General features: G+C 35.9%; 2 protein-coding genes across 3 annotated transcripts in view; both read left to right on the top strand.

Moving 5' to 3' along the window:
- Positions 1-4,120, top strand: part of LOC130077182 (collagen alpha-1(XXV) chain) — a 295,172-nt gene extending 291,052 nt beyond the window's left edge. The window contains exons 31-34 of the mRNA XM_056242326.1: positions 1,201-1,287; positions 1,706-1,783; positions 3,076-3,114; positions 3,967-4,120. Coding sequence (XP_056098301.1) covers positions 1,201-1,287; positions 1,706-1,783; positions 3,076-3,114; positions 3,967-3,993 — 231 coding nt within the window. The 3' untranslated portion in view covers positions 3,994-4,120. The remainder of the gene's footprint in view (positions 1-1,200; positions 1,288-1,705; positions 1,784-3,075; positions 3,115-3,966) is intronic.
- A 4,360-nt stretch (positions 4,121-8,480) lies between these two features.
- On the top strand, positions 8,481-26,050 carry etnppl (ethanolamine-phosphate phospho-lyase). 2 transcript variants are annotated; one of them, XM_056242328.1, is made up of 13 exons: positions 8,481-8,621; positions 9,116-9,234; positions 13,425-13,584; positions 14,203-14,277; positions 14,714-14,807; positions 20,663-20,779; positions 22,198-22,280; positions 22,782-23,007; positions 23,613-23,767; positions 24,092-24,181; positions 25,251-25,381; positions 25,466-25,560; positions 25,667-26,050. In XM_056242328.1, exons 1-13 carry the CDS (start codon positions 8,563-8,565, stop codon positions 25,772-25,774), a joined length of 1,512 nt encoding a protein of 503 aa, XP_056098303.1. In that variant the 5' UTR covers positions 8,481-8,562; the 3' UTR covers positions 25,775-26,050. The 2 variants fall into 2 exon arrangements, with proteins under 2 accessions (XP_056098303.1, XP_056098304.1); XM_056242329.1 differs by having other exon boundaries at positions 8,482-8,621; positions 25,466-25,536.
- The last annotated feature ends 374 nt before the right edge of the window (positions 26,051-26,424 follow it).

Genomic DNA, 26,424 nt, shown 5'->3' on the forward strand with positions numbered 1-26,424 from the left:
TACATAGAATAATACTTTCATACAGATACACTTAAAGACATGACCATTGTATAATATTGTCTTCATGAGTCGTTTGTGCTTGGACCCTGATAATTGCCGCTTGCGGCTATATTTCCAGTTTGTAATTTTCCTATAAAACTGCATCCCTTTCTTATAAATATGTGCGCACACAGCATGACCATTTCATCGCATTTGTTTTTGGTATTTAATCCAAATTTACCATAGATTCATTTTTCATCATTTAAAATGACAAATGAATGTAATCAAATGGGTTGAGCTGTTTGTGTATAATGTTTAATTCATGCATAATGGTTAATTTAGTGATATAACCAAGAAGCAATGAATGTTGGAAGTAACTGACTTCTCTGTTACAGTTTCTTTTTCCTGTGTGGTTTGTTGGGCAGTGGGCTGTTGTGGGGGATTTCCCTGCTTCTCTTTCTCTTCCCTTGTGCCCTGTAAGACTACTGTCAATCCTGTTCCCTTCAACTGTAATTGACCTACTCTCATCCCACTTCCTCCTGTCTGGTATTCCCATCTAACTTTTCCTTTCCCTCAAAGCCTCCCTCACAAGCTGCCCTTCCTAGTAACACTTCTCATTAAAACTATAATGGATGTTTGAATATGTACATTTCATTCAGTTATGCATTGATTTTTTATAATGTGACAGTTTATATTATATAATATATTATATAATACAGTGTTAATATATTATGTTTCAGTAGTTAAAGGTGCACAGTTTGTTTTTTCTTCATTAAATACCCCTAAAGAAATGAATAGTACCTTTTAAAAATGTTTAAATTCATTTACATGACTCCAGTTATGCCTTAAAAGAGGAGGTCTCCAACCCCCATTCACAACCCACAATCCCCCCCCCCCCCCCCCCCCCCCCTCTCGGTAAATAGATAGATAGATAAAATAAATAAATTAAATTAATGAATATAGCATATTTACAATGGCATCAGCTTTTTCATTATGCTGTATCCACACCACCAATTTTCAACTAAGTTTTAAACTACAAGACTACCATATCAACATGAACAAAAAAAAAGTAAAGTTCGGCTTTAAATACATAGTTTAATAAAAAAATAAAAACACACGCACACACAAAATACTGGTCTCAAAACACTGTACACATTTTAGAATACTTTACAAACTCCGATCAGACATATTCTTCAGCTGACCAAACTATTGTGTCCACAGGGGGAGAAGGGAAAGAAGGGCAAAAAGGGGCCTAAGGGGGAGAAAGGAGAACAGGGTGCCCCTGGATTAGATGCACCCTGCCCACTGGTATGTCCCAGCCGAGAGCTGGAAAACTGCCCCTGAAGTAAGACAGCGGACCCTTAAGGGAAGAGTTGTCCCGTGGTCAAAGTGGCAACCCACCTCATCCTTGATATGTGAAATAGCTATGTTGTTTTGCTAAAACAAATACTTCCAACAATCTTTTTAAAACTGTTCCCGGGGGATTAGGAGATGGAATTCCTAATCTTGCAAACCACGCAAGTTGCTTTCTATTACAAAAGCCTGGGCAAATTGGTCTCTTTTAGGGTAAACATTGTTCATATCAAGGAAAGGTGGTTAACATGATTACCAAGAAACCACTGGGCCACTCCTCTCTGCCCTGTTCCGTGCCCTATCAAAGGGTGGCCGGAAGGGTGCCTGCAGCCTCTATCCTAGTAACACTCCTAGTTCCGTTTCTATGACACAGGGTTTCCGGGGCTTTAAGGGTGAAAAGGGCGAGCCAGGTCAGCCTGGCCTGGATGGGCTGGATGCCCCGTGCCAATTGGTACAGTATCCTGTTTTCCTACCTCTCCTGTGCATGCTGCCTAACTCTGCACCCACACCACTGAGCACCTCTCATCCATGCTTTTGCTGAAGAAGCTTCAACTCTAACCTCCATGCATGGCTTATAAATAGTGGAGCACAGCTTACAGTATCTCATTGCCTTTTTACCTTTAACACATGTACTGCATGCCTGCTTTCTACAGGTAAAGTCAAAGACATTTTAACATGTTTTTCCCCAACTGTATAATAGCATCAATAGCACTCATTTATTCCCTTATAATTTAATTCACTCTTTTGTATGTATGTAATATTTACTGAAAACTGCATTCACTCGCACCAATATCATAATTTTAGTGATTTTTATCACCTGCTGGAATAACTAAATCTTATTTTTGTTTTCCTAAGTAAAAATAAAAATAAGTACCATACTCTTTCTGCTTATTGAATAGTGTTTGCTCTCCTAAGATGAAATAACCAGTCTTAATTAACCTTATCCCCTAATAATCCATTCCCGAGAGGTTATTTAGTTCAGTGTCAGCATGAGTCTCTCTCCTCCAGCCTTTAACCCTCCTCTGTTCCCTCTCATAAATCTGTTCCAATTGGGCACTCGATCCTGCTGAAGAAGAAAATAATGAGTCTTCAATCCATATCCTGAATCACCATGTTTAATGGCTTCAGATAATTATACATTTGACTGTGTCATTTTCATATCTGAATAAACATGTTATTATTAAAAAGAAGGTAAACATTTAGAGCATGTATGTATAAATGCAATATAGCATTTTAATACATTTGCATAAAATTATTAATGATAATTTGAATGAATAGTTCAGTTTGACTTTTTCCCATGCCTGTTTACAATGTTTGATCAAAGACTAAGTGTTTGTAGTGTCAATACCACATTTGTGGTTTTGACTATTCATGGCCAATTCAGAATTGCTTTATTTTTTAATCAGCTTGCTTCATTACCATGTCGGGTTTGTTTACGCATAAATGAATGTATGAAAGTGATTTGTTTGTTTGTTTATTTATTTATTTATTGTATAAATGTTGCCTTTGCATGCACCATTGACTGGCACAATCACCGTCTCACGAAATACATGGGTTGACACAAATGTTATGGCTAGCCACTTTGGGGTTTCAGTTTAGTTAAACATATTACCTCAAAAGCCTGTTCAAACTTTAATATATTGATTTATTAAGGAAATGAAAAGAAAAACAAGAATGATTAACATATAAACATATACTGACACTGCATATTTCCTTTTTTTCTTTTCTTTTTCTCCACCACAGGGTCCAGATGGACTTCCAATGCCAGGCTGTTGGCAGAAGGTAAGTTTAAGATCCTCAAAAATCCTAAAGATATTTTGTAAAGTGTGGTTAAATGTTAGGGATAAAGAGCTTTCAACAGCTCTGTTGACATAATAACAGCATGAAGTTTATTCATTCATGTAAGCCAGTGAGTAGTAACTCACATCCTTTGGCCTTTGAAACTGTCTTTACCTTTTTTCCATATATTAAAACATTCACATCTTTGTGTTTTCTTTACAGTGATCAGTCTAACACAAAACGCATGGAGTTTGTAAATAAAGCTTCACTTTTTTGTATTTATACATTTTTTTAAATTCCCGAAACGATTAAGTGAAAAAAATATATAAAGGAAAGTGGATGTATGTGTATACATAAAAAAAAAAGCAAGTCATTAAGCTCACACGTAGCTGCTCCTGTCACTTCCGTGTGCTCATGGCAATGTTTGTTATATTCACATCAGCACTGTGGAATTTAGAGACTTGACCAGCAAGAAACTCTTATTCACAAGGGCGTGTTTGCCCGGCTTTGCATGGCCCAGAATGAGAGTGGATACCAAAAGAGACTAACAGGGTAAACCGAAAGGGAGGAGGAGGAAGCGACTAAGGGATTGGCTTTGGCTCTTAAACAAGATCTTGGTGTGTTTGCCATTTTATCTCCACACCATCCATACTACCAGCTTAAATGACTAAAGACTCTATCCATACACCCCAAACCAAGCATGATGCCAACTTGAAGTATGTATACATATCACTTTGTGGTGTGGTCAAATTGTATGGCTTCTACAAATCATTAACTGCGTGTCTTTCAGCTCGAATCAAAAAGATGTGTTTCTCTAGAGGGGGTTCATTTTTCTTTTGTTTTCACCTTATAAAGGGTGTCACTCCTTGGCTGGTGGCTTGAGAAAATCAGAAAAGCAGGATTGATGGATTTCTTTATTGCAAAGAGCTCAGTGTGGCATCTGGCCCTCCTGCGCCGCGACGTTGCCCTGCCTTGTAGCGAGAGTGACAACTTACACATTTGAATTATCGAAAGAGCAGGACAAAAGATGCATCTGAGTAACAACTCAGAAATGTTGTATGTGATGCATGGGAAGTTGCTACGTTCATCCCTCCACGAGCAAAGCCATCTTTGTTCACTTTTCAGTGGGGTTCTTTTCGTAGCAGTGAGCTACACGGTCTGAGAAAAGCAGGATGGTGTCTCTTTAATTATGACCTTTTGCTCATTGTTTGATTTGTTCATTTTGTATGTTATAACAAAGACTATAGTCTTTGTGCATGAAGTAATTTTTCATTCATTCCTTTGTTGGAAATGGTTATTTCTTGTCTACTCTTTGAGTTGTAGATATAACATTTCAGTGTATTCTTTTGCAGCTATAAAGGCTCATAAATGCTATTCATGTATTGTTGGAGCTAAAAGTGTTACATTGTTTAAGACTTTCTTAAAGTGAAAGTTGGGACATAGTGTGGTTTTGTGGCACTGATATTCTGAGTAACCATGACAAAAACATTCTAAATCAATCAGTATTAGTCACCATAATCAAATACAGTGTTAATGTACAGTACAAGGTGCAAACATACAGCAATCATTCAAGAGCTTTATTCCTTAGTCAGCAGTGATTATCATTTTATAGCCTATAATCAGCAAGCACCGCTACATTCCAGAGTTCATTTATTTTTACAGCTTTAAAACCATTTTGACTATTACTTTGAACTTTTTAATGAGGCTTCAGCCACAATCGATACATTAAAACATGCCTGATCACAGCACTGCTGGCGTTACAATGGGTTTTCAGTCTGGAGGTTGCAGGATTATGGTCTCTCTCAACCTCTGGTGGGCATTTAATATTATGATAACAACAATGCAGAAATGTTTTACTGAAATTAGTTTTGTATATACTGAATTTAATGATTATTTGATCATTTAATGAGATCATTTCTTTCTTGGCTGTTTCTTTTCTTTTTACTTTTAATTACTGCATCATGCAAAAGGTATTCCTGATAATATGAAATTTGAAATACCTTTCACCATAAAATGTTTTACTTCTGTTCATGCTCAGATGCAGTTGCAGACAGTGTGATGATTATAATAGATGTTGTTTGTTTTTATTCTTTTTTTCAACCCAAAAAGTTCATAGGACTCTTCGGTCAGAAATTACAGAATAATTTTACGTTTTGAAATGTATTTATTTTTTGCCTTATCGGAATGGGATGACGCTTGGTGACTTTTGTCGCATTAACTATGTGAACACACACACAAAAAAAATCATGGACATGATTCGGATATGTTAAAGGGTCGGGGAAAAAAATCACACTTGGCTCCTTCGTGGTCAAAAATTACCGACATAAGAAATGAATGAAAAAAATACGAAAACTTAGAGAATCATTTGGTGGTACAATCTACAAATCAGCCATTGTGCAATAAAAAGTGCACAGCAATGAAGGGGTGACAGTATAAATATCAAGAGTGCAAAATAGACACCCCTCCTCCCCCCACACATATATGAACCATCACGACTATAACACAGCAAGTTTTTGCAAATGTGTGAAATAAAATCGTAATGCAGTAAAAAAATAATAATAATAACAGCAAGGAAGAGAGGTAACACAAGAATACCCAGAAACCCACTCAAACACACACTCACTTTCACACAGGCAGAGACATATACACACAACACACTATTGTACACACACAAATTAACTGGTGTGGCTGTAATAGTGTGGTAAAATTGAGATAAAAGACTCAAATAAGAGGTTGAAATCAGATCAGACCCAGATTGATTAAGCTGTAATGAAGCATACCTGTTCATTTTTGTTAAATTTTTGTCAAATTGAATTTTGATGTTATGTGTAACAAAATGTCCTCCTCTTTTTGCAAAAACTGACACTTCAAATCAACATTTCAACCAAAAAAATCTAAACCTTGTCAAAAAGTAGTCTTTGAGAATGTCTAAGTATAAATCCAAATCCACAACTTAATACAAAAAAAGGTTTTATGTCTAAAAAACGACTAAAGACTTTATAAGCCTTTTTCTTTTTTTACTCCCATCAGATACTAATCTACCTTCAAAAATTGGATTTTAAACGCATTGTCTCTATTTTAACCTGGAATACTGCTTTAATTGAAAAATAATAGAGAAAATATATTAGAAAAAAATAGTGTATTATTTTCAATTGGAAAAAAAATAGCTCATACATTTTTTATACATATAGCATAGTATCGTAAAATCCCCTTAAAATTCTAAATAATAAATTACAAATAAATAGTAAATAACAAATATTATTGAACAATATTATCGAGTCTTCGGTCACTTTTGACCACGAAGGAGGGTTAAATATATCACTGAACATCAGTTCTAATGACACGATTTTGATGAAATATTGACTGGAAAGGAATGAGTCTGAAATTCTTTTTTCTCTTTTCCGTTCTTTCTCTCCATCTGTTGTTGCATTAAGTTTAGATTAATATATGTATAGTGGGATATAAATGTGCAGTTAAATACGTTTCCTTTGATTAAAGTGCAATTTATATTTCTTTTTTATGCACTGATGTAATGTACACCTTACACAAATGCATTTTGATGTCATTTACTCAGCCACAATAAGAATATATTTTAATCACTTTCATGTTGGCACTGGGAATTTGTTTTATTTTAACAGTACAGAATACAGTTGCAAACAAGACTGAAAACAGTAATGCTAAGCTGGATTTTTTTCAAATATTTGTTTTCAGACTGATAAGCGTCACTGTTAATGTGCATGCATACCAGTCACATTTTCATAAACATTTCATTTGTGTCCATTTATTGTTACTATAATGTCACAAAATCTTTCTTTATGAGTTTTTTGTTTGTATAGAAGGCATGGGAGCCATATATATGACTTTTAAACTAATGTTTGTTCATTCGGTCAACTTTCAGTGGTGCAATTCTGAAAACATTTCCTTGTTTTGTTTTCTCCTTTCTTTTTTCCCACCAAGATAGGTTTATTACAGAAAATTCCATTATTTTCCTAATCTTTGTAAGTTATGACAATTTATGATTTTCTAATGTTGATATATGTTTGTTCAATGTTTAAACTGCTTTTTTGATTTACCATGTACTCTGATTGCTTTTTAACTACTTTTATAGAATAATAATTAAGCAAAACATCTACAAAGTTACAAATGTCCCCCTCCCCCAAATGTCTACAGTAGATATTGTGGCTACACACACACACACACACACACACATATATATATATATATATATATATATATATATATACATATATACTTTACATCTGTAAGATTTGTTTTAATGTTTTTAAAAGAAGTCACATCTGCTCACCAAGGCTGCAATTATTTGATCCAAAATACAGCAAAAACAGTAATGTTGTGAATTTGTTTTACAATTTAGAATAACTGTTTTCTATTTGAATATTTTTTTTTAAATGTCATCTATTCCTGTGATGGCAAAGCTGAATTTCCAGCATAATTACTCGTCTTCAGTGTCACATGATCCTTCAGAAATCATTCTAATATTGTGATTTGCCCCTCAAGAAACATTTCTTATTATTATCAATGTTGAAAACAGTTGTGTAATTTTTTTTTTCAGGATTCTTTTATGTTCGAAAGAACAGCATTTATCTGAAATAAAGCTTTTGTAACATTATCTTTACTGTCACATTTGATCAATTCAATACATCCTTACTGAATAAAAGTAATACTGTCTTTCATTTCTTCCCAAAAAACAATTCCTACTGACCCCAAACTTTTGAACGATAGTGTATAATGTTACAAAACTAGAGTTTAGAAAACAGTTATTTAAATTGTAAATATATTTCACAATATTACTGTTTCTGCTGTATTTTGGATCAAATGAATGCAGCCTTGGTGAGCAGAAGTTACTTATTTTAAAAACCTTAATAAACCGATCTAAAACTTTTGAACAGTAGTCTAGTGTATTCCAAAATAACAAAAATCTTTCTCGTGTCTCCCATTTCTCAATTCTTATAGGCTATGTTTGCTATTAATTGTTGTTGTACCATTTAAAGTGTTGGCTATTTGCTACAAGATTGTGTTGTGCGTGTCCATGGCTCAGGGCACTTCATTTCCAACTCATATTATGTGATATTCTGTTGGAGCCAAATAAAATATCTTTTCTCCAAGTGTTTGACCACTTAATCTACATTTAGATTGGAGCGAACGGTCCACTTTGCAATAGTGATTGAACTGATACGCGATGGGTCTGTCGATCACCTCCTCCCATCCCCTCCCCTCTCTCTCTCTCTCTCTCTCTCTCTCTCTCTCTCTCTCTCTCTCTCTCTCTCTCTCTCTCTCTCTCTCTCTCTCTCTCTCTCTCTCTCTCTCTCTCTCTCACACACACACACACACACACACACACGTAGGCTACATCAATGGAGTTGACAGTGCTGTACTCATTCTACCTCCAGCAGCAGTCACACGAGTTTGTGAGCTCCTACAAGCACAGAAATGGCAACGACAACTTTCGATAAGCAGAAGACTATCGATCTCAGACGGAAACATGTAGGGTAAGGAAGGAGATATTAGGCTACTGCAGTTATAACGCACGAACTAATGTCTATCAGAGGTAATATGACACCAGTGACCTGTTTTGTGCCGATTTTGACATGTTTGCGTACCTAAATTATTAGCCTATGACCCTAAAGGTATACACTATACTTGTATGACACAGAGGATGTCGTTTTCTTCACTAAGAAATAAAACAGCAATATCAGAAGACATATGAGATGAGTTTGAGATAGGCTATGCAGTGCATGGAAAGTAAGGAAACTTGGTTTCATAACTGCACGTTTAAGGCTGGATCAAGTCTATACCGGTACCTGCCATGATAAAAAGAGGATTTGATAAGTTTTATGTTTCATCAGAAATCATTATTTCACAGAATACGTCTCAAGACAAAAAGCACGCTAATAATTCAAATGCTTTTTGGCTTAAATTCTTTAACTTCTTGATTAATGCGCCAGTCGATACAAGTCTTTTATTTCTGTCTTTTCCCATATAGTCCATCCTGCAAAGTGTTCTTCAGTCATGACCCTATCAAGATTGTGCGAGCAAGGGGCCAGTACATGTACAACGAAAAAGATGAGAAATACCTGGATTGCATAAACAACGTAGCACATGGTATGCAATTGTAAAGGGAAATTGCGGTTGTAGTTAATTTGATTTTGTACACATCAACATAAAACGGTAACGCTTCCTTTTACAGTACAGTACTTACGTGTACTTACAGTGTACTTACCTAGAAAGTACTGGCTAATATAAGGTAAGTACATGGGTTAGGGGTAGGTTCAGGGTTAGTACCTAGTTATTACCCAGTAATTATAATTACTTTAATAAGTACATAGTAAGTACATGGGTAACAGGACTGTAAAAGGAAGCGTTACCCATAAAACTGTAGTCTAAACATAAAATCTGATCTACAAAAGACTCTCTGTAGAATAGAAATGATGCACCGGGGATTGAATCAAACACTTGTGAACTGTGGACCTGAAGCAAAGTAACTTTTAAAAAATGTAAATGTTTAAAAGATCCCTAAACAGAGCAACTTCAAAATTTCTCAAAACCTTATTGTACCTACAGGCAAATTCCTATGTAAGATATTGACTGACAGTTAATCGGGGTTGTGAAAGGGCAGCTGTATTTGAAGTTTTGCTCATTTAAAAGTCAAAGCACCTTACCAGACATTTACTCTAGCAAAAGAAAACAAGTACATATATAACCATATTTAATTGTACTGCTAGCATTAAAAAAAAGTAAATCTTTTGATTATTTTAAAAAATTAACAGATGGAATACGGAGATGTGAAGTTTCATGCAGTCTTTAAAGCAGCTTGATTATTTTCAATTTTCTCAATGTCTTGACTATGTAAGGCTCCAGAAACAAATATTGTAAAACCTGAAGCCAATATCGGAAAACCTCTTACATTTAACATGGTACTAAAAGAGCATACATGATTGCTCTGGTAGAAACATTGTCCACCAGTTTTGAGATATACTACCATCTCAATAAATTGTGGATATCTTTTGACATCATAGACCCTTTGTATTTCATTTATCATTATTTAAAACACAAATTTGATATAAGTGGAAATAGAACCAACACAAACTCTTATTAGAGTTTATTAGAGCTTATAGAGGGTTATAGGAAAACAGTAGCTGAAAAAAGGGGTCAGATGCACCCTTACAAAATGTTGCAAAGGCGGGTTCAGTTGCTACAGGGTAAGTTTGAGATTAGTTTGAGCAAACTCTGGTTTTTCTTTTTTTTTTTTTTTTGGCGTTCATCGCCATGGTAACTTATGCTACAGGGCTAACCTGGGGTGCGTTTCCCGAAAGCATCGTTAGCCAACTATGGTCGCAAGTTGGTCGCAAATCCCATTGAACTCTATTGGTAACGACGGAACTTGCGACCATAGTTGGCTAACGATGCTTTCGGGAAACGCACCCCTGCTCTTGAGCAGAATTTATTCTGGGTTAGAGATAAACCTGGACAAATCAGCTGGGAGCAAAGTGACATATATCTGGTGCTATAAAGCCACACTCCCCCTGTATCTCATGCTTCAAATGAAAGCAGTTCACAGTAAAAGTTTCAAATGTAATTGTAATTTGTATATTAAACAGCTTGACATGTTAATTAGGAATGCCTGTGAACTTTAACTGCTGTCAAAAACAAACAGACAACAAAAACTACAAAACAACATAAACACGGTAACTTTTGATAAAGCAAGGCTGACAAACTCGCCCCACGGTAATTACATAACTGGAATTCCTACATTTAGAGAGCCCTATGCGTCATAAAGAACATTTTGCACATTTAGAACATTTTTGCATTTTGTTTTACAGACAATATTGGAAATTTTGTCCTGTAATCGACATTAGGCCACCGATGCTGATGTTAGAACTTGTATTTCATTCAGAATAAATCATGATCTGCTAAATATGTACTTGTACTTATAGTGTCTAAATTAAATTGTAAGTGAAATTGAGAGAAAGAGTGCCATTTTGTTTCTTTTGAAATGTAGAAGTTAAAATTTTATGTTTCAATACTAACTTGAGTAAAGTACCAATTTCCCGATATAATATTTGATTACCAAAATGAAGCATTAACTCAAGTACCCTTGCCGTTATTTGAGTGAGCGTTTTTTCAGTGTCATTGCTGCTTTGATGATGGAATAAAGATTCCCATGCATGACTTTGCATGCATGCAAGACATTGTCTGAAGATAAATTAAAAGAAAAATGTTTTATTTATCTTTATCATTTATTTCACTCTAATCAACATGCATTTTCAGAGCCATTGAAACAAAGCTGATGTCCTGATTCAAAACTTAATCTCCCTTACAAAAAAGTTCAGTCAAGTGTGACTCTGTAACTTATACTTCTTTTAAACTAAAAATAAGAAAGTATACTTTCAGTCTACTATTTATGAACTTCTTGAACTTCTCAGAAATATACTTACAATTACTTAGTATTTGTATACTTCACATACTGACAGAAAAGTCTAAGTATATTTGGCCTATACACTGTAAAAAATATTTTAGCAATTTAGTTATTTCAACTTATTTTTTTGTGTAGAGATAACTAGATTGTCCAGACAACAAGAAATTTTAAGTTTTCTTGTCCTCAACTTATCGAAATAAGTTAGTTAAACTAAAAAAAACCCATGCAAAAAGATAACACAAAATAATGAGTTAAGTTTTTTTACAGAGTACTTGTACTCAATCTTTTGATCAAGATATAATGAAGTATTCCAAGTATGGTAACACTTTATAATAACTGCACGCTATTAATCATTAGTTAAGAATTAGTAAACAGTTAATTCATCATTTAAAAAGCATTAATAGACATTAATAAGCAGTTTATAAATACAGCTATAAATGCTTTATTCTTGATTTATAAGCATATCTAATATATGTTTAATAATTGCATTTTCATACTTTATTAATGATCATTTATCATTTATAAATGAAGTATTGCAATATTTACAACCAATTATTTAGGAGTTGTCAGTGGTTCATAAGATCACTTAGAAAGTGTAAGTAAATGATAAATAAACTATTTAAATGTACATTCATACATCTTATTATTAAGACATAATTAAGACAAATCGCCCGTCGGTGTATGAATGAGTGTGTGAATGGGTGAATGTGAGGCAAATGTAAAGCGCTTTGGTGGCCATTGGGTCTGTGAAAGCGCTATATAAATGCAGTCCATTTACCATTTACCATTTACATATAGTAATAGTTACTTTGTGTGTTAAAAAATATAGTAATAGTTACTTGTGTTAATATTAGTATGATATAGACATTTCTAATAATATGAGTTCTATTTCTAGATGTATGATTGTACATTTAAATAGTTTATTAATCATTTACTTACACTTTCTAAGTGATCTTATGAACCACTGACAACTCCTAAATAACTGGTTTGTAAATAATGCAATACTTCATTTAGAAATGATAAATTGATCATTAATAAAGTATGAAAATACAATTATTAAACACATTATAGATATGCTTATAAATCAAGAATTAAGCATTTATAGCTGTATTTATAAGCTGCTTATTAATGTCTATTAATACTTTATAAATGATGAATCAACTGTTTATTAATGCTTAGCTAATGATTAATAGCGTGCAGTTATTATAAAGTGTTACCAATACGGGGTATTCCACATAGATTTACATTCTCTTATAAACTTACATGTTCAAGTTTATATAGTAACAAGTCAGCTTTGGGGTACAAAGTGCAAAAATAATATATAAACAGTAAACTATAAGTATGATGTAAGTTCACTTAAAGAGAACTTACAAGCATACTTGCAACTACTAAACTGGCAGTTTACAGAGAGTATACTTCAAAGTGTACTTTCATAAACTAAATAATAAGTTTTAAGCATTTAACTAGTAAACTATCAGTATACCAACAAGTTCACTTGTATAATTGCAGTACACGCGAAAAACGTAGTTATGTAATGTAGTGTACTACTATCACACTTAAAGTATATTTAAAAGTGTACTTTTAACACTAAAAAGTAGTATTGAAATAGTACACTTACAAGTATACTACTAGTACATTAATATTATTATACTTACTACATAAAGTATCCTAAAAATATACTTGAACTTTGTTAAAGTACACTTAATAAAATGTACTTGAAGTATACTTATTTTTTTAAGGGCTCACTCATATTTTAAATGATCTGATTTAATACGGTACCATTATTACGAATACATCTTTCTGAGTGCAATTATCTGTTCTAATACATTCATCCCTGTAGTAATTATTCAGCTGATGTTTCTGTGTTGTTCTCCAGTGGGTCATTGCCACCCAGATGTGGTTGAGGCAGGAACAAAGCAAATGGAGCTTCTCAACACCAACTCTCGCTTCCTACATGACAATCTGGTCTTGTATGCTCAGCGTCTCCAAGCCACCCTTCCTGAAAAGCTCTCTGTGTGCTACTTTGTCAACTCAGGGTAGGTCTGTGAGCTCAGACAGTCTGTTCTCAGAGTTTACCGTACAGTGTATATGCACATTGAGTTTTCTGCTTGCTTCAAAACACTCCCAGTTTAAAACAGGTTTTACAGACAAGTCTTTAATAATACTTACACATGCTTAGAAAATTGTTATGAGAGCACAAATCTTCACACCTAGCCAGTGGATCATTTGCATATTAACCACTAACACTGAGAGCCAATCACCAATGGTGTAATCAGGAGTGTACACAGAGTACTGTGGGTGAAAGTTTTGTAATGACTGAGGTTTAAGGTGTGGGGAGGGCTCTAACTACAGGTTATCAAACATACAGTTTTCTGCTGGTGAGAAAGTTTCATCATTACATCACGCAGCAGCATTTACCGAGTTTCATCTGCACTTAAGCAAAAGTATTCTAGCAAATTGCTACATTCATGGCTTTTTAAAATTACACACCATGGTAGATGTTGTAATCACTGATTGGTGGTTAGACAGCTTTTATGTTGGATGGCTTGGTAGCAATTTTTGTTTTCAGTGTTGAAGGCAGCAGCTTGATAATAAAGTCAGTATGGTGCATGGAGGCTCAAACCCATAATCAACTTTTCTGTTTTGACATATAGGTCCGAGGCAAATGATCTGGCCCTGAGGTTGGCCTGGCAGTATACCGGCAGCAAAGACATCATCACACTGGAGAAGTAAGTCAACAGCACACTGGCCGAGTCTCCTCTTCCTCTGCACTGGGATCTAAACAGTAACCAAGTTCTTAGAAGCGTGAAGCTCATAGTTTAAATATTAACTTTATCTTAAGTCTTGTATCTGGACATACTGTAGAGAACATTCACATTGTTTTGCCTATGGATATACATAGTCATCATCTGCCTTTGTTTTCAAAACCAATGCTGTGCAAAAAGAAAGCATCACCTCGTCTTCAGGTTTATTTGAAAGAAGGCCATATCCATTCAGAAATATAAGATGTGATTTTTTGCTGCGTTGGTTTGTTTCTGGGCCACTTTTCACTCACATAAGCAAAATAATCATTAAAAGATAAGATAACTCAAGCCCTCTCAAACATTGTGGAACTTTGTTATGTTGATTCTTGTGAGTTTTTCATTCAGTGTGTTTCTCCTGCAGTGCCTACCATGGTCATGTGTCATCGCTCATTGATATCAGTCCATATAAGTTTCATCAGATGACTGGTGCAGAGACGAGCCAGCATGTGCATGTGGTGAGTGTTGCAACATGAGACGTTTGACATATTGGATTTGACATCAGGTCACATGCACATAGTGCTCAGACACTATTCTTGAAGTCAAAAAAATTCAGAGAAGGCCAAACTAATAATGTGCAGCCAAACTTCTAATGTCTCTCTCTATTTTTCTAATACATTTACATATATATATACACACTACTCATGTTTTTGGGATATAATAATTTGCATTAAATATTCAATTCATACATACAATTACTTGAATACACTTCTTATAAGATGAGTATGTATTTCTAAATTCTTTTTTTTTTGGTGAACATAGTTTGGCATAATCCTTTATCATTTTTCCTTAGACAAATATTGTCTCTGTTTATTAATATGTGAAAAACTCTTGTCCACCAAATAAGATTAATATGGTGTGACTAACAAAGTAACGTGGTGCAAACTACACCCAGAACAAAAACATAAAATAGGAAATGGCATCATAGAGCGGCCCCCAGTAGACCCTCATGACTGTGTGTCAAGTTCAATAAATGTCTTAAAATATCAGATATTTTCAACATACACAAATATCTGCCAAATTGCGATGGATGATTGTGTGGTATGTGTGTGTGAACTAGCCTCTCAGTCATCACCTTATTATAAAGAACTCTTGACCGTGGTGATCAGTCAGTATCATGTTACATGCTAGGGAGTCACATCAGGATACGTAACAACAGCATGTATTTTTTATGGAAAGTCTCTTTAGACGCTTCGTCTTTCTTTTCAGGCCTCTAATGTTGACATTATGCTGCATGCTTAAAGTGGAGTACAGTAAATCCAGGGGGCTTGTGACTTGAATGTAGTCCTTGCTATGGCATTGCCTACCTTTCTACAAATAGTGATAAGACAACCCATAACATTATTTTGTTTATAGCCAGCATGTTGTAGAAAGGATTAAGATCAGGTTAATCTTACTGCCCTGTCCTTACACTATACCTTAATTGTGAATTTGATACAGAGTACAACTTTTTTTTTTTTTGTGTTCACAGTGAGAAAATTATTTGTTAGATATAAATATTGATATTACGTTTATAGTTGATACTGGAGAAAAAAAACATAATGAAGTTGATGTGTCATATTTTCAGTGTGAAAATCTTTATCTTATCCTAACTTAATATGATTAGAAATAGTAAGCTTTTAGGCAGAAGTGTAAACACTTTGGCGCTATCAATGCATTGCTCTGTGTTAGAGCATTTAGTCTGACATAGTAACATTGGCTCAACCAATGGCATAAGTTTTAGGCAGGGCTGCCTTTTTGATAGACAAATAGAAATGGGGGACTGTTTTGGAAAACAAACAAAAAAGGACATTATGTTTGCAATTCAATTTAAAAAGAAAACAAGGAATCTGCTCACCAAACAAATTCAAAGTCCAAGATCCTTTGAGGAAAATGTTTTACTGAAGATTCTCGTATGAAGTGACAACAAAACACAAAAGTGCACTAACTAAAAAGTGACTGAGCACCAAAAGAAAAAACAAACGTTTCAGTCCATTTTGGAATATCTTCCGTGCTTAAATCTTTACAACATAAATCAACTGGAATTATACATTGTTCAAGGCACTAATTGACACAAATAATTACCACAATTGGTAAAATGCTGGTTAATTGATTATACAATGAATGGATAATCGATGTAAATCCCACACACATGGAGTAATCCTTCACACATGCTCCAGCAACAAACAACAAAAGTTGCACCACAGTCTGCATGGACAAAACAGTATTTAATGGTTCGTCCTCTAGAATGAACAAAAATAGTTAAATCAGTAAATAAATTCTTACCAGCACTATCAACTGTGATTACACATGCAATTTAAAAAAAAAAAGTACTTTATTTCAGCACAAATGGGGCTGCGTGTAATAGAACATGTGATATGGTAAAAATGACTACTCCTTGAAACTCTCTTCACTGAAGGGTCAAAGGAGAGTTTCAAGGAGTAGTCATTCAATGCTGGTAAGAATTTTTTTACTGGTTTACTTGTTTTTGTTCACTAGTCACTGTTGACTAACCATTAGAGACAGTGTCCATACTGGCTGTGGTGCAATTACGGAGGGACAGGTTAAGACTTGTAAGCCTGGAAGAACTGTAAGGCAGATGCCAGAAAGTCTGGACTTGGAAACGACTACTCCTCGAGAAAACAACAGACTCTCCTGAGAATTAACATTTGAACACTCTCTTGCATAAGTAGCAACACCATCTGAGACGCACCACACCGAGCAGTTCACACCTCACCCTTACAGTCTCCTCATCATCCATCCCTTCTCTCCTCATGCTGGGATAACCTGAAATTCACCCAAAATTCTATATAATAATAATAATAATAATTCGTCACATTTATATAGCGCTTTTCTGGGTACTCAAAGCGCTTTACTTATGGAAGGCTGAATCTCCTCACCACCACCAATGTGCAGCATCCACCTGGATGATGCGACGGCAGCCATATTGTGCCAGAACGCCCACCACACACCAGCTTATTAGTGGAGAGGAGACAGTGTGATGAAGCCAATATACACTCACCGGCCACTTTATTAGGTACACCTGTCCAACTGCTCGTTAACACTTAATTTCTAAGCAGCCAATCACATGGCGGCAACTCAGTGCATTTAGGCATGTAGACATGGTCAAGACAATCTCCTGCAGTTCAAACCGAGCATCAGTATGGGGAAGAAAGTTGATTTGAGTGACTTTGAACGTGGCATGATTGTTGGTGCCAGAAGGGCTGGTCTGAGTATTTCAGAAACTGCTAATCTACTGGGATTTTCACGCACAACCATCTCTAGGGTTTACAGAGAATGGTCCGAAAAAGAAAAAACATCCAGTGAGCGGCAGTTCTGTGGGCGGAAATGCCTTGTTGATGCCAGAGGTCAGAGGAGAATGGCCAGACTGGTTCGAGCTGATAGAAGGGCAACAGTGACTGAAATAACCACTCGTTACAACCGAGGTATGCAGCAAAGCATTTGTGAAGCCACAACACGCACAACCTTGAGGCGGATGGGCTACAACAGCAGAAGACTCCACCGGGTACCACTCATCTCCACTACAAATAGGAAAAAGAGGCTACAATTTGCAAGAGCTCACCAAAATTGAACAGTTGAAGACTGGAAAAATGTTGCCTGGTCTGATGAGTCTCGATTTCTGTTGAGACATTCAGATGTTAGAGTCAGAATTTGGCGTAAACAGAATGAGAACATGGAACCATCATGCCTTGTTACCACTGTGCAGGCTGGTGGTGGTGGTGTAATGGTGTGGGGGATGTTTTCCTGGCACACTTTAGGCCCCTTAGTGCCAATTGGGCATCGTTTAAATGCCACGGCCTACCTGAGCATTGTTTCTGACCATGTCCATCCCTTTATGGCCACCATGTACCCATCCTCTGATGGCTACTTCCACCATGTCACAAAGCTCTAATCATTTCAAATTGGTTTCTTGAACATGACAATGAGTTCACTGTACTAAAATGGCCTCCACAGTCACCAGATCTCAACCCAATAGAGCATCTTTGGGATGTGGTGGAACGGGAGATTCGCATCATGGATGTGCAGCCGACAAATCTGCGGCAACTGTGTGATGCCATCATGTCAATATGGACCAAACTCCCTGAGGAATGCTTCCAGCACCTTGTTGAATCTATGCCACGAAAAATTGAGGCAGTTCTGAAGGCAAAAGGGGGTCCAACCCGTTACTAGCATGGGGTACCTAATAAAGTGGCCGGTGAGTGTATATATATATGGGGATGATTCGGATACCATGATAGAAAGAGGCCAATGGGCAAATTTGGCCAGGATGCCGGGGTTATATGGTTTAATATGAACAATTATCATAGAACACAATACATGTTTGGTATCATTTGAAATGTCTCAGTGCGACTGGTACAATGGTCTCATCCCCACACAAGTAAACCAAAAGCTAATAAGTGTACTTAGACTGTAAGACTAAAAGTGAATTTCCGTTTATGACAGCAAAATGTTGCTTGACCAACCTAAATAGGGTGAGTCTTACCTCTGTTTAATGTAATGTTACTCTAGCTAAGTGTACGTGGGAAACCATGGCATGACCAAACCAAAGCTACTATCAGAGAAGTAATTTTGGTCGGCTTATATCTGCAGTAGTGGTCATGACCTCTGACTAGAGATATTGTTATTTTAATTCAAGTATACAGATCTATGGGGACATACAAAGTATCTTAGAGTAAGCGTGAATGCGACCATCTACGGTATTAGTCAATTACCTCTGTTTAGTGACCAAAAACTGACGAGTTTGTGATCATGAGAGGACCTCAAAGCAACATGGATTCCTAATGAATGGGTAAAATATAAATTAGAGAGTTAAATAGAATAATCAAATGTGTAGCTAAACTATTATATAAATGACCAATGATTGGCATTCCAACCTAGATTCGAGGTCGTGATAACATGGAGTCAGATAAAAGTTGGAATTAAATTACTTTGCCACACTGAAAAGACAGTAACACGCAGTAAACCTTCACCCGCTTATCGGAAACTGTCGTTGGACCGATTGAGCAGGCCTTACAAACTCTTGAAGGTTCTAAGTTTTTTTCCTTATAGACATTGTTATTCTTGTCAAAATTCTAGGTTAATACCTTTGTCAGTTTTGCTAAAAAAAAAAACACAATATAGAATAACTTGCTTCATAACCTGTAGATCCACAAATGTTGTTTATCTTTCGACTTGTCCATATGGTTTACAGTACATTGGCAAACCAAATAGACAACTTAATACTCGTATTAATGAACATTTGTAGTTCTTTGTGTAGGGGTGATTTTAATCTCCAGTTGCTAGACATTTCAAGTAAGAAAATCACCCTGTCCATGTTCTATCTGTTTGTGTCATTGTTAATGTATCCCACAGATATTCTAACAATGAACAAAGTGTACTACAGTGTGAAAGTCGGTTAAAACTGAACAACCTTTTGGACTTAACGAGACTCTAAATCTTTCTAGCTTGAAGTCTTTCCCACCCCTCTGTTGTTTGATGCTGGAGCATGTGTGAATGATTACTCCAGCCATGTGTGTGGGATTTACATTGATTATCCATTCAATGTATAATCAATTAACCAGCATTCTACCAATTGTGTTAATTATTTGGTGCCTGCAATTAGTGCCTTGAACAATGTATAAATGCAGTTGATTTAAGTTGTAAAGATTTAAAGGGATAGTTCACTTTGGAATTAATTGTTGGTATGTTTTAGCTTACCTCAAGGGCATCCAAGATGTAGGTGTCTTTGTTTCCGCAGTAGTTTAAATTTTGATATTTTTAGGTCAAACCGTTCTTGTCTGTCAAGAATCATTAAACATGATTTAATGACTCGTAAATGTAAGTACACATTGATGGCCTAAGTTTGTGTGAGAAAACTAACAGTATTTATATCGTTTTTACCTTTAAAAATTGAAACTACTGCGGAAACAAAGACACCTACATCTTGGATGCCCTTGAGGTAAGCTAAAACATACCAAAAATGAATTTCAAAGTGAACTATCCCTTTAAGCAATGAAGATAGTCCAAAATAGGCTGAAAGGTTTTTTTTTTTTTTTTTTTAGTGCACGTTTGTTTTTTGTTGTTACTTCATATGGTATTTTCTGTAAAAATATTTTTCTCTCTTTTATTTTACCTGGTGTGGGGATTCTTACTTTTGTGTTTCATGTCATGTAAACCCAGAAAATACATTTAATATACAGATTGGCACAGGTCTTTTTCATATTTGTTTTGCAATTAAATTTAAACTTGTATTTAAAATTGCCAGCCCAGTGAAGAGATTTATTTCTGCACTGTAAACTTTGACTTACTATTCATAAATGTGATAATTTCTTAGGCTCTCAGTCCAGACATTTATAGAGGCAAATACCGTGAGGACCACCCAGACCCTGCCACTGCCTATGCTGAAAATGTCAAAGACGTAATCGAACAGGCCCATGAAAAGGGACATAAGGTGAGTGAATGTCCATCAAAGTCATTTAACATCCACAGACATCAGAATTATTTACTGACTGGACCTTTAAACTTTATTCCATTACTGCATACCTTACTTTTTTAATTACAATTTATAATTTACAGTGATAATTGTGTGGATTACTTTATTGATTGACATCTCTCTGTCTTAAGGCAAGACCCTGCTTATTAAAAAAGATAACTCTTATATACCACCATACCTCCACAGTTATCTGATTACATTAAGTATTGCAAACTTTATTTGTCTTCTGAAATGTTATGTTTAAATATGCAAATTAGGCCTTATTTAATTAAATTCACTAATTTGCACACATTTCCAGAACATAAATCTGAACATTGGATAAAGCTCAAAATTGTTTCATTTGGCTGACATATTAGAGTCAATAGTTTTTCGAGGAGATAATCGAGGAGATTTTGGATATTTATTTTTAACACTCCATAAATCAGAACAGCCAGAAAAAAATCACCATGTTTTTGGGAATAAAATGTTGTATAAAACCAGGCAAATAATAAATGAGCAAACTCCTCTGAGCAAACTCCTTCAGACTATAGATAGGAATAAAACTGTAAAGTTTGGTACATGTAAATAGTTTTGAAGTAGAGATTTCATGCTTAGTGCATGAGAAACAACTCATTTTGAGGAACGGCCTTTAAAGTACATGCAATAAGAGCAATACATTCAATACATTTACACTTTATTTTAATGTGTCAGTATTACAGTGTATTTTGAATGTTTCCTTTCCACTAGTCTGAAACAACACGTTATGAAAAGCCAAATAGCTAAAAATCTCAAAATTGACCAGTGCATGAATTTTTTTTTGTTGCTTTTTTTTGCTTTTAGTGTCTTGCCTTAAATTCATTGACATGATCTTTCCAGTCAGTGATTTCCTGTGATCTTTTAAATTCTCCATCAATGACTGATTTCCTCCTTATCCTTTCCTTTCCCCTCCCCACATTCCCTCTGCTCTCCACCTGTTGCTGTTTTCCTTCTCTCTAGGTTGAGCAAAGACGGGAATTTTTCTTGCCTCCTCGATGCCTAAAGGCTCAATGATTTGCAGAAATGCATGTGCATCTTCAAAAAGCCCCTTAACCTTCTGTTGCAGGAAAACAAGGGGTCATTACTCAGTCCCATTTCTGAAGTGAGAACTGACGTGAATCTGTGAGGATCAGTGAATGAATTGGCCAAACATCATGGCAACTGTGTCAAAATGGCATGAAGTCCTCGTATGTGCCCGGTTTCCTCCTGAGTTTCTTTGTGTATTTTCTGTGCTTTCTTCAGCTCTGATCATGGCAGTGGCTGTTATAGTCATCTCAAGCAGCTTTTAAAAAGTTTGCTTCCATCAGTAGGACGTATTTCTACTAGGGTATATGGGACTCATGTGATCTTTTCCTGTGTAGATTGCCGCTTTTATCGCTGAGTCCCTGCAGAGTTGCGGAGGGCAGGTCATTCCTCCAGTGGGCTACTTCCAGAAAGTGGCACAGTATGTACTATCAAGTGCTTAACTGGCTCTGAATGAAGCAGTTTAGTTACATGATTGCAGCTCTTCTGCTTCACCCAAAAAGTGACACATTTAATTTATAGGGTATAGGCTAATATAGAACTATTTGCATTCCTCTTATCTAAGCTTACTTAAAGGTTCTGCCAATTGTGTCTGTAAATTCAGCACATTTTAAATTTGCTTGTTTCATTTTAAGTTTTAATACCTAAATTTGACATTAATTTAAATTTTGACTGGTGCAGGGTTTCATTTTTGTTTTTAAATTACTTTTTTAATTACCAAAAATATTACAGTATATAGTTTTAAAATTTTGGGCTAATAAAATGATACCGTTTTATGCAGTGCCCATTTATGAATCACATTGTATCCATGTGTGCATTTGTCTTATAATGCATGTATCATATGAAATACATGTTTCTGAATATAAATATGCATGCATATACATTCCAATTTGTGTGTACCACAACTTTTGCTTTACCACAGGCATGTGAGAAATGCAGGAGGCATTTTCATTGCTGATGAGGTCCAGGTGGGCTTTGGCAGGGTGGGCACCCACTTTTGGGCCTTCCAGCTACAGGGAGAAGATTTTGTACCAGATATTGTTACAATGGGCAAACCTATTGGAAATGGTCATCCAATGTCATGTGTGATTACCACTAGAGAGGTTGCTGAAAGCTTCATGTCATCTGGAATGGAGTACTTCAACACAGTGAGGACAAAAAGAAAACTTATTTTGACAATGGCAGGCATGAAATAATACAGATTAAGACTGAAACAACATTTGAAAATAAAACTATTTACATTGTTCACAGGGCCCTCATTTATAACATATGCGTACGTACAGATTTTACTTAGAGTGTGTGTATGCTAAAATCCACACCACCGTTCATGTTTATAAAAACGGTCTTTGAAGGCCACGTCAGGGTATAATCAGACGTATGCACTTTTCCGGAATTGGCTACTGCAGGTATTTGGAAATCTAAGCAATTCTTGCCGCTCGACATTCTCAAGTAAATGATTTGAACGTTGACTGGTGCTCTTTTATATGTTAATGATATTAATTAGGCGGCGTTTACAAGGCAGAGATATGAAATCATTTAGCTGCGCACAATTTCAAGATCATTTGCGATTTTAAAAATTTTACATCTGGAAGAAAGGCATACGCAAATTTGAGAAATTATTGTAAGATTTCTACGCAACATTTTATAAATGAGGCCCCAGATGTGTGAGCAACAGATATAGGGACTAGAGCAAAAATTCTTATGAAACACAAAAAGCAAAAGGCTGAAAAATGTTCGTCTTGGTGTCCTCTAGTTTGGCGGTAACCCAGTATCATGTGCTATTGGATTGGCGGTGCTAGATGTAATTGAGAAGGAAGATCTCCAAGGCAATGCCCTGCATGTCGGAGGTTACCTGACTCAGCTTTTGGATGATCTGAAGAAAAGACACCCCTTAGTGGGTGACGTGAGGTTGGTTAACTCCCTCCTAACTTCTAAAAATGATAAAATCAGTAATTGATGGACACGATCAGATCCATAATGCCATCATTTCTTTAATACCAACAAACTCTGCAGTGTAAGTGTGAGTAATAATGTGTCACGGTGGAACCTTGACTATGTTTGCATAAGATTATTGAAGTTACATGGCCTCTTTATGTTGCAAGCCTTGTGTAAATCATTTCCCTGGGGTTGTTTGTGAAGGTGGTACACTTGTAATAATGCTGACGGAAGTATGTCTGGAACACACATTGCCAGGAAGTTTAAAGTTGCAGATCAAACATTTTGTTTTTTTAGGGGCCGTGGCCTGTTTGTTGGTTTGGAGCTGGTAAGAAACCGGGATAAGAGAACACCGGCCACAGCTGAAGCTCAGGATGTTATTTACAGGTGAGAATGAGTCATGAATTTAAAAGAGGAATTTTTGAAAGTTTAATAGGTTTATGAGCATACCATGCATAAGATGCATAGCCTAGCCACATAACTTGGCACATTAATAGTAGGGTAGGCAATTTCAGAGAGGCTAGCAATAGCAAGCTAGCTTTTAAAGCATAAGATCCCACTCTCCCTTCAAAGCCACACCTGCTTCAAAACACATGATCACGCACAGCCAGAGCAGAGTCTGTAAAGCTTTACGAGAGACAGCGTTAAATTACCACGTCTCAAACAACATAACAATAATAATGAACGTAAAAAACGTAAAGAGCTATGACTACTGCATTCATTTCGGCGTTGGTAGTGTTGCCATAGAAACGCATCATTCCGAGGCCATGAACAGTTTGGAGTAGAATATCACGGGTCGCCATATCTTCATTACGGTAGTTAGGACATTGCATGAAGACAGCATAAGCTCATTGTTTTGGTTCAGGAGAAATGGTAAAAGATGGCTGCTGTTTGTTTGTGGTGCTCGGTGACTGTCTGTCTACAACTCTGCATAGCCTCAGAACGCGCTGAATCTGATGACGTGATGTTTGCGTATGGAACTACAAAGATCGACAGGCAGGTAGGGCATCGTATAATTGCATTCGGACCGAATGCAATGATGAGACAAAAATGTTTTGGTCCCGAGACTTCCACAGATGATATGTACACTCTAAAAAATGCTCGGTTGTTTTAACCCAATTTTGGGTCAAATATGGTCAAACCCAAATGTTGGGTTAAAAATGTAATTTAAAAATTTAACCCAACGGCTGAGTTTGTCCATATTTGACCCAAAGTTGGGTAGAAACAACCCAGCATTTTTTAGAGTGTACGTTTTAATATTTAGACCACTTCTATTATTGCTTGCTATCAGGATGTGAAGAGAGTTTCAACCAATATAAAAATAACTATTTATGAAAAACATTGCCTACCCTACTTTTCAAATATAATTAAATAATATAAATATAGAACTGCACAGAAAGGGGTCGAATAAGAATGGACCTTCAAAAATATATATATATATTTTTTTTTTTTAAAGACTAAAAGAGCAGCGGATTCTGCTCAGTGCTGATGGCCCACACCGCAACGTTCTGAAGTTCAAGCCTCCTATGTGCTTTACTAGAGAAGATGCTGAACTTGCCGTGGAGAAGATTGACCAAATTCTGACAGGTACTTTTAGTAACACAAAACCTGGATTAATGAATTTTGGTTCACACACCTCATGGTAATTTGTGCTTTATTCTTTTGTTTTAGACTTAGAAAGGGCTTTGGGCCTTCACATGCATGAGGCAGTAATCTCTGAGAATGGACACAGTAAGAGAAAGGTAAACTTGCAGGTTACCTGTAAGGTAAGGTACCTGTTACCTGCAGGTAGTTTGTAATAAACTACTTAACATAGAATCAAAAGGGAATCAAACAACCAAGATGATCTGTTCTTTGCCTTTTGGTCCCAAGGAACCCAGTGATGAAAATGGCCTGGTTCATGCTTCAAATGACAGCAGCCACAAGCACGCCAGCACAATACCTCACAGCAAAAACAACAACAAGAGACTAAGAACCTAATGAAACATCAGGGGAAACAACTGCTTTAAATGACTTTTTAATTATGTCTGTAACATTTTCCATGTTTTAATGGATCTACAATTACTCTGTATGAATATGAAATTGCCATATATTTTAGTGGTGCCATTCAGAACTGTAAAATATTACCTCTCAGTGAAATAAAACTATCCAATACGATAATGATGTTAGAATGATATTAGCTTTCACACACAGAAAGCTATAAAGGACTAAAAAGGAACAAAAGAGTGATAAGAAGCTGATAAATCATTATATGTACATGGCATTATGGTTTTCTGTGTTGTGACCAGAGACACCTGCTGGAGCTGGTTAGTTTTGTGGGAGAGACTATAGATAATAGTTTAAATGCATCTATACCAAATTAGGCATTGCTTCAACACTGCTTGTTTTACAACAGCCTGTTCAACTGCACGCATACCTGAACAAATGCGCACTTCAGCAGGTTCTGCTGATGTCTGCCACAGTAAAACAGCAGGAGAATCACTCCTGTCGAATAGTAATGGAGTGGAAAACACCCTCTAGATAAAAGACAACATGGAGGGGGGAAAACTGATGTAGAATGAAAGATCCTTTTTAGAATATTTAAAATGACATCTAGAAAAATAATCGTCAGTTTATAGTTTATATAGGTA

The sequence above is a fragment of the Rhinichthys klamathensis genome, unplaced genomic scaffold (genome assembly GCF_029890125.1).
Source record: "Rhinichthys klamathensis goyatoka isolate OS25496 unplaced genomic scaffold, OSU_Roscu_1.1 h1tg000722l_1, whole genome shotgun sequence".
In the NCBI taxonomy this organism is placed as follows: domain Eukaryota; kingdom Metazoa; phylum Chordata; class Actinopteri; order Cypriniformes; family Leuciscidae; genus Rhinichthys; species Rhinichthys klamathensis.

Bases quoted from the DNA above. Each gene is read 5' to 3' on its own strand.
- etnppl (XM_056242328.1), top strand. From the start codon at position 8,563: ATGGCAACGACAACTTTCGATAAGCAGAAGACTATCGATCTCAGACGG. The intron at 13,585-14,202 runs GTAGGTCTGTGA...TTTGACATATAG, and splicing joins TGCTACTTTGTCAACTCAGG to GTCCGAGGCAAATGATCTGG. The intron at 20,780-22,197 runs GTGAGTGAATGT...TTTCCTGTGTAG, and splicing joins CCCATGAAAAGGGACATAAG to ATTGCCGCTTTTATCGCTGA.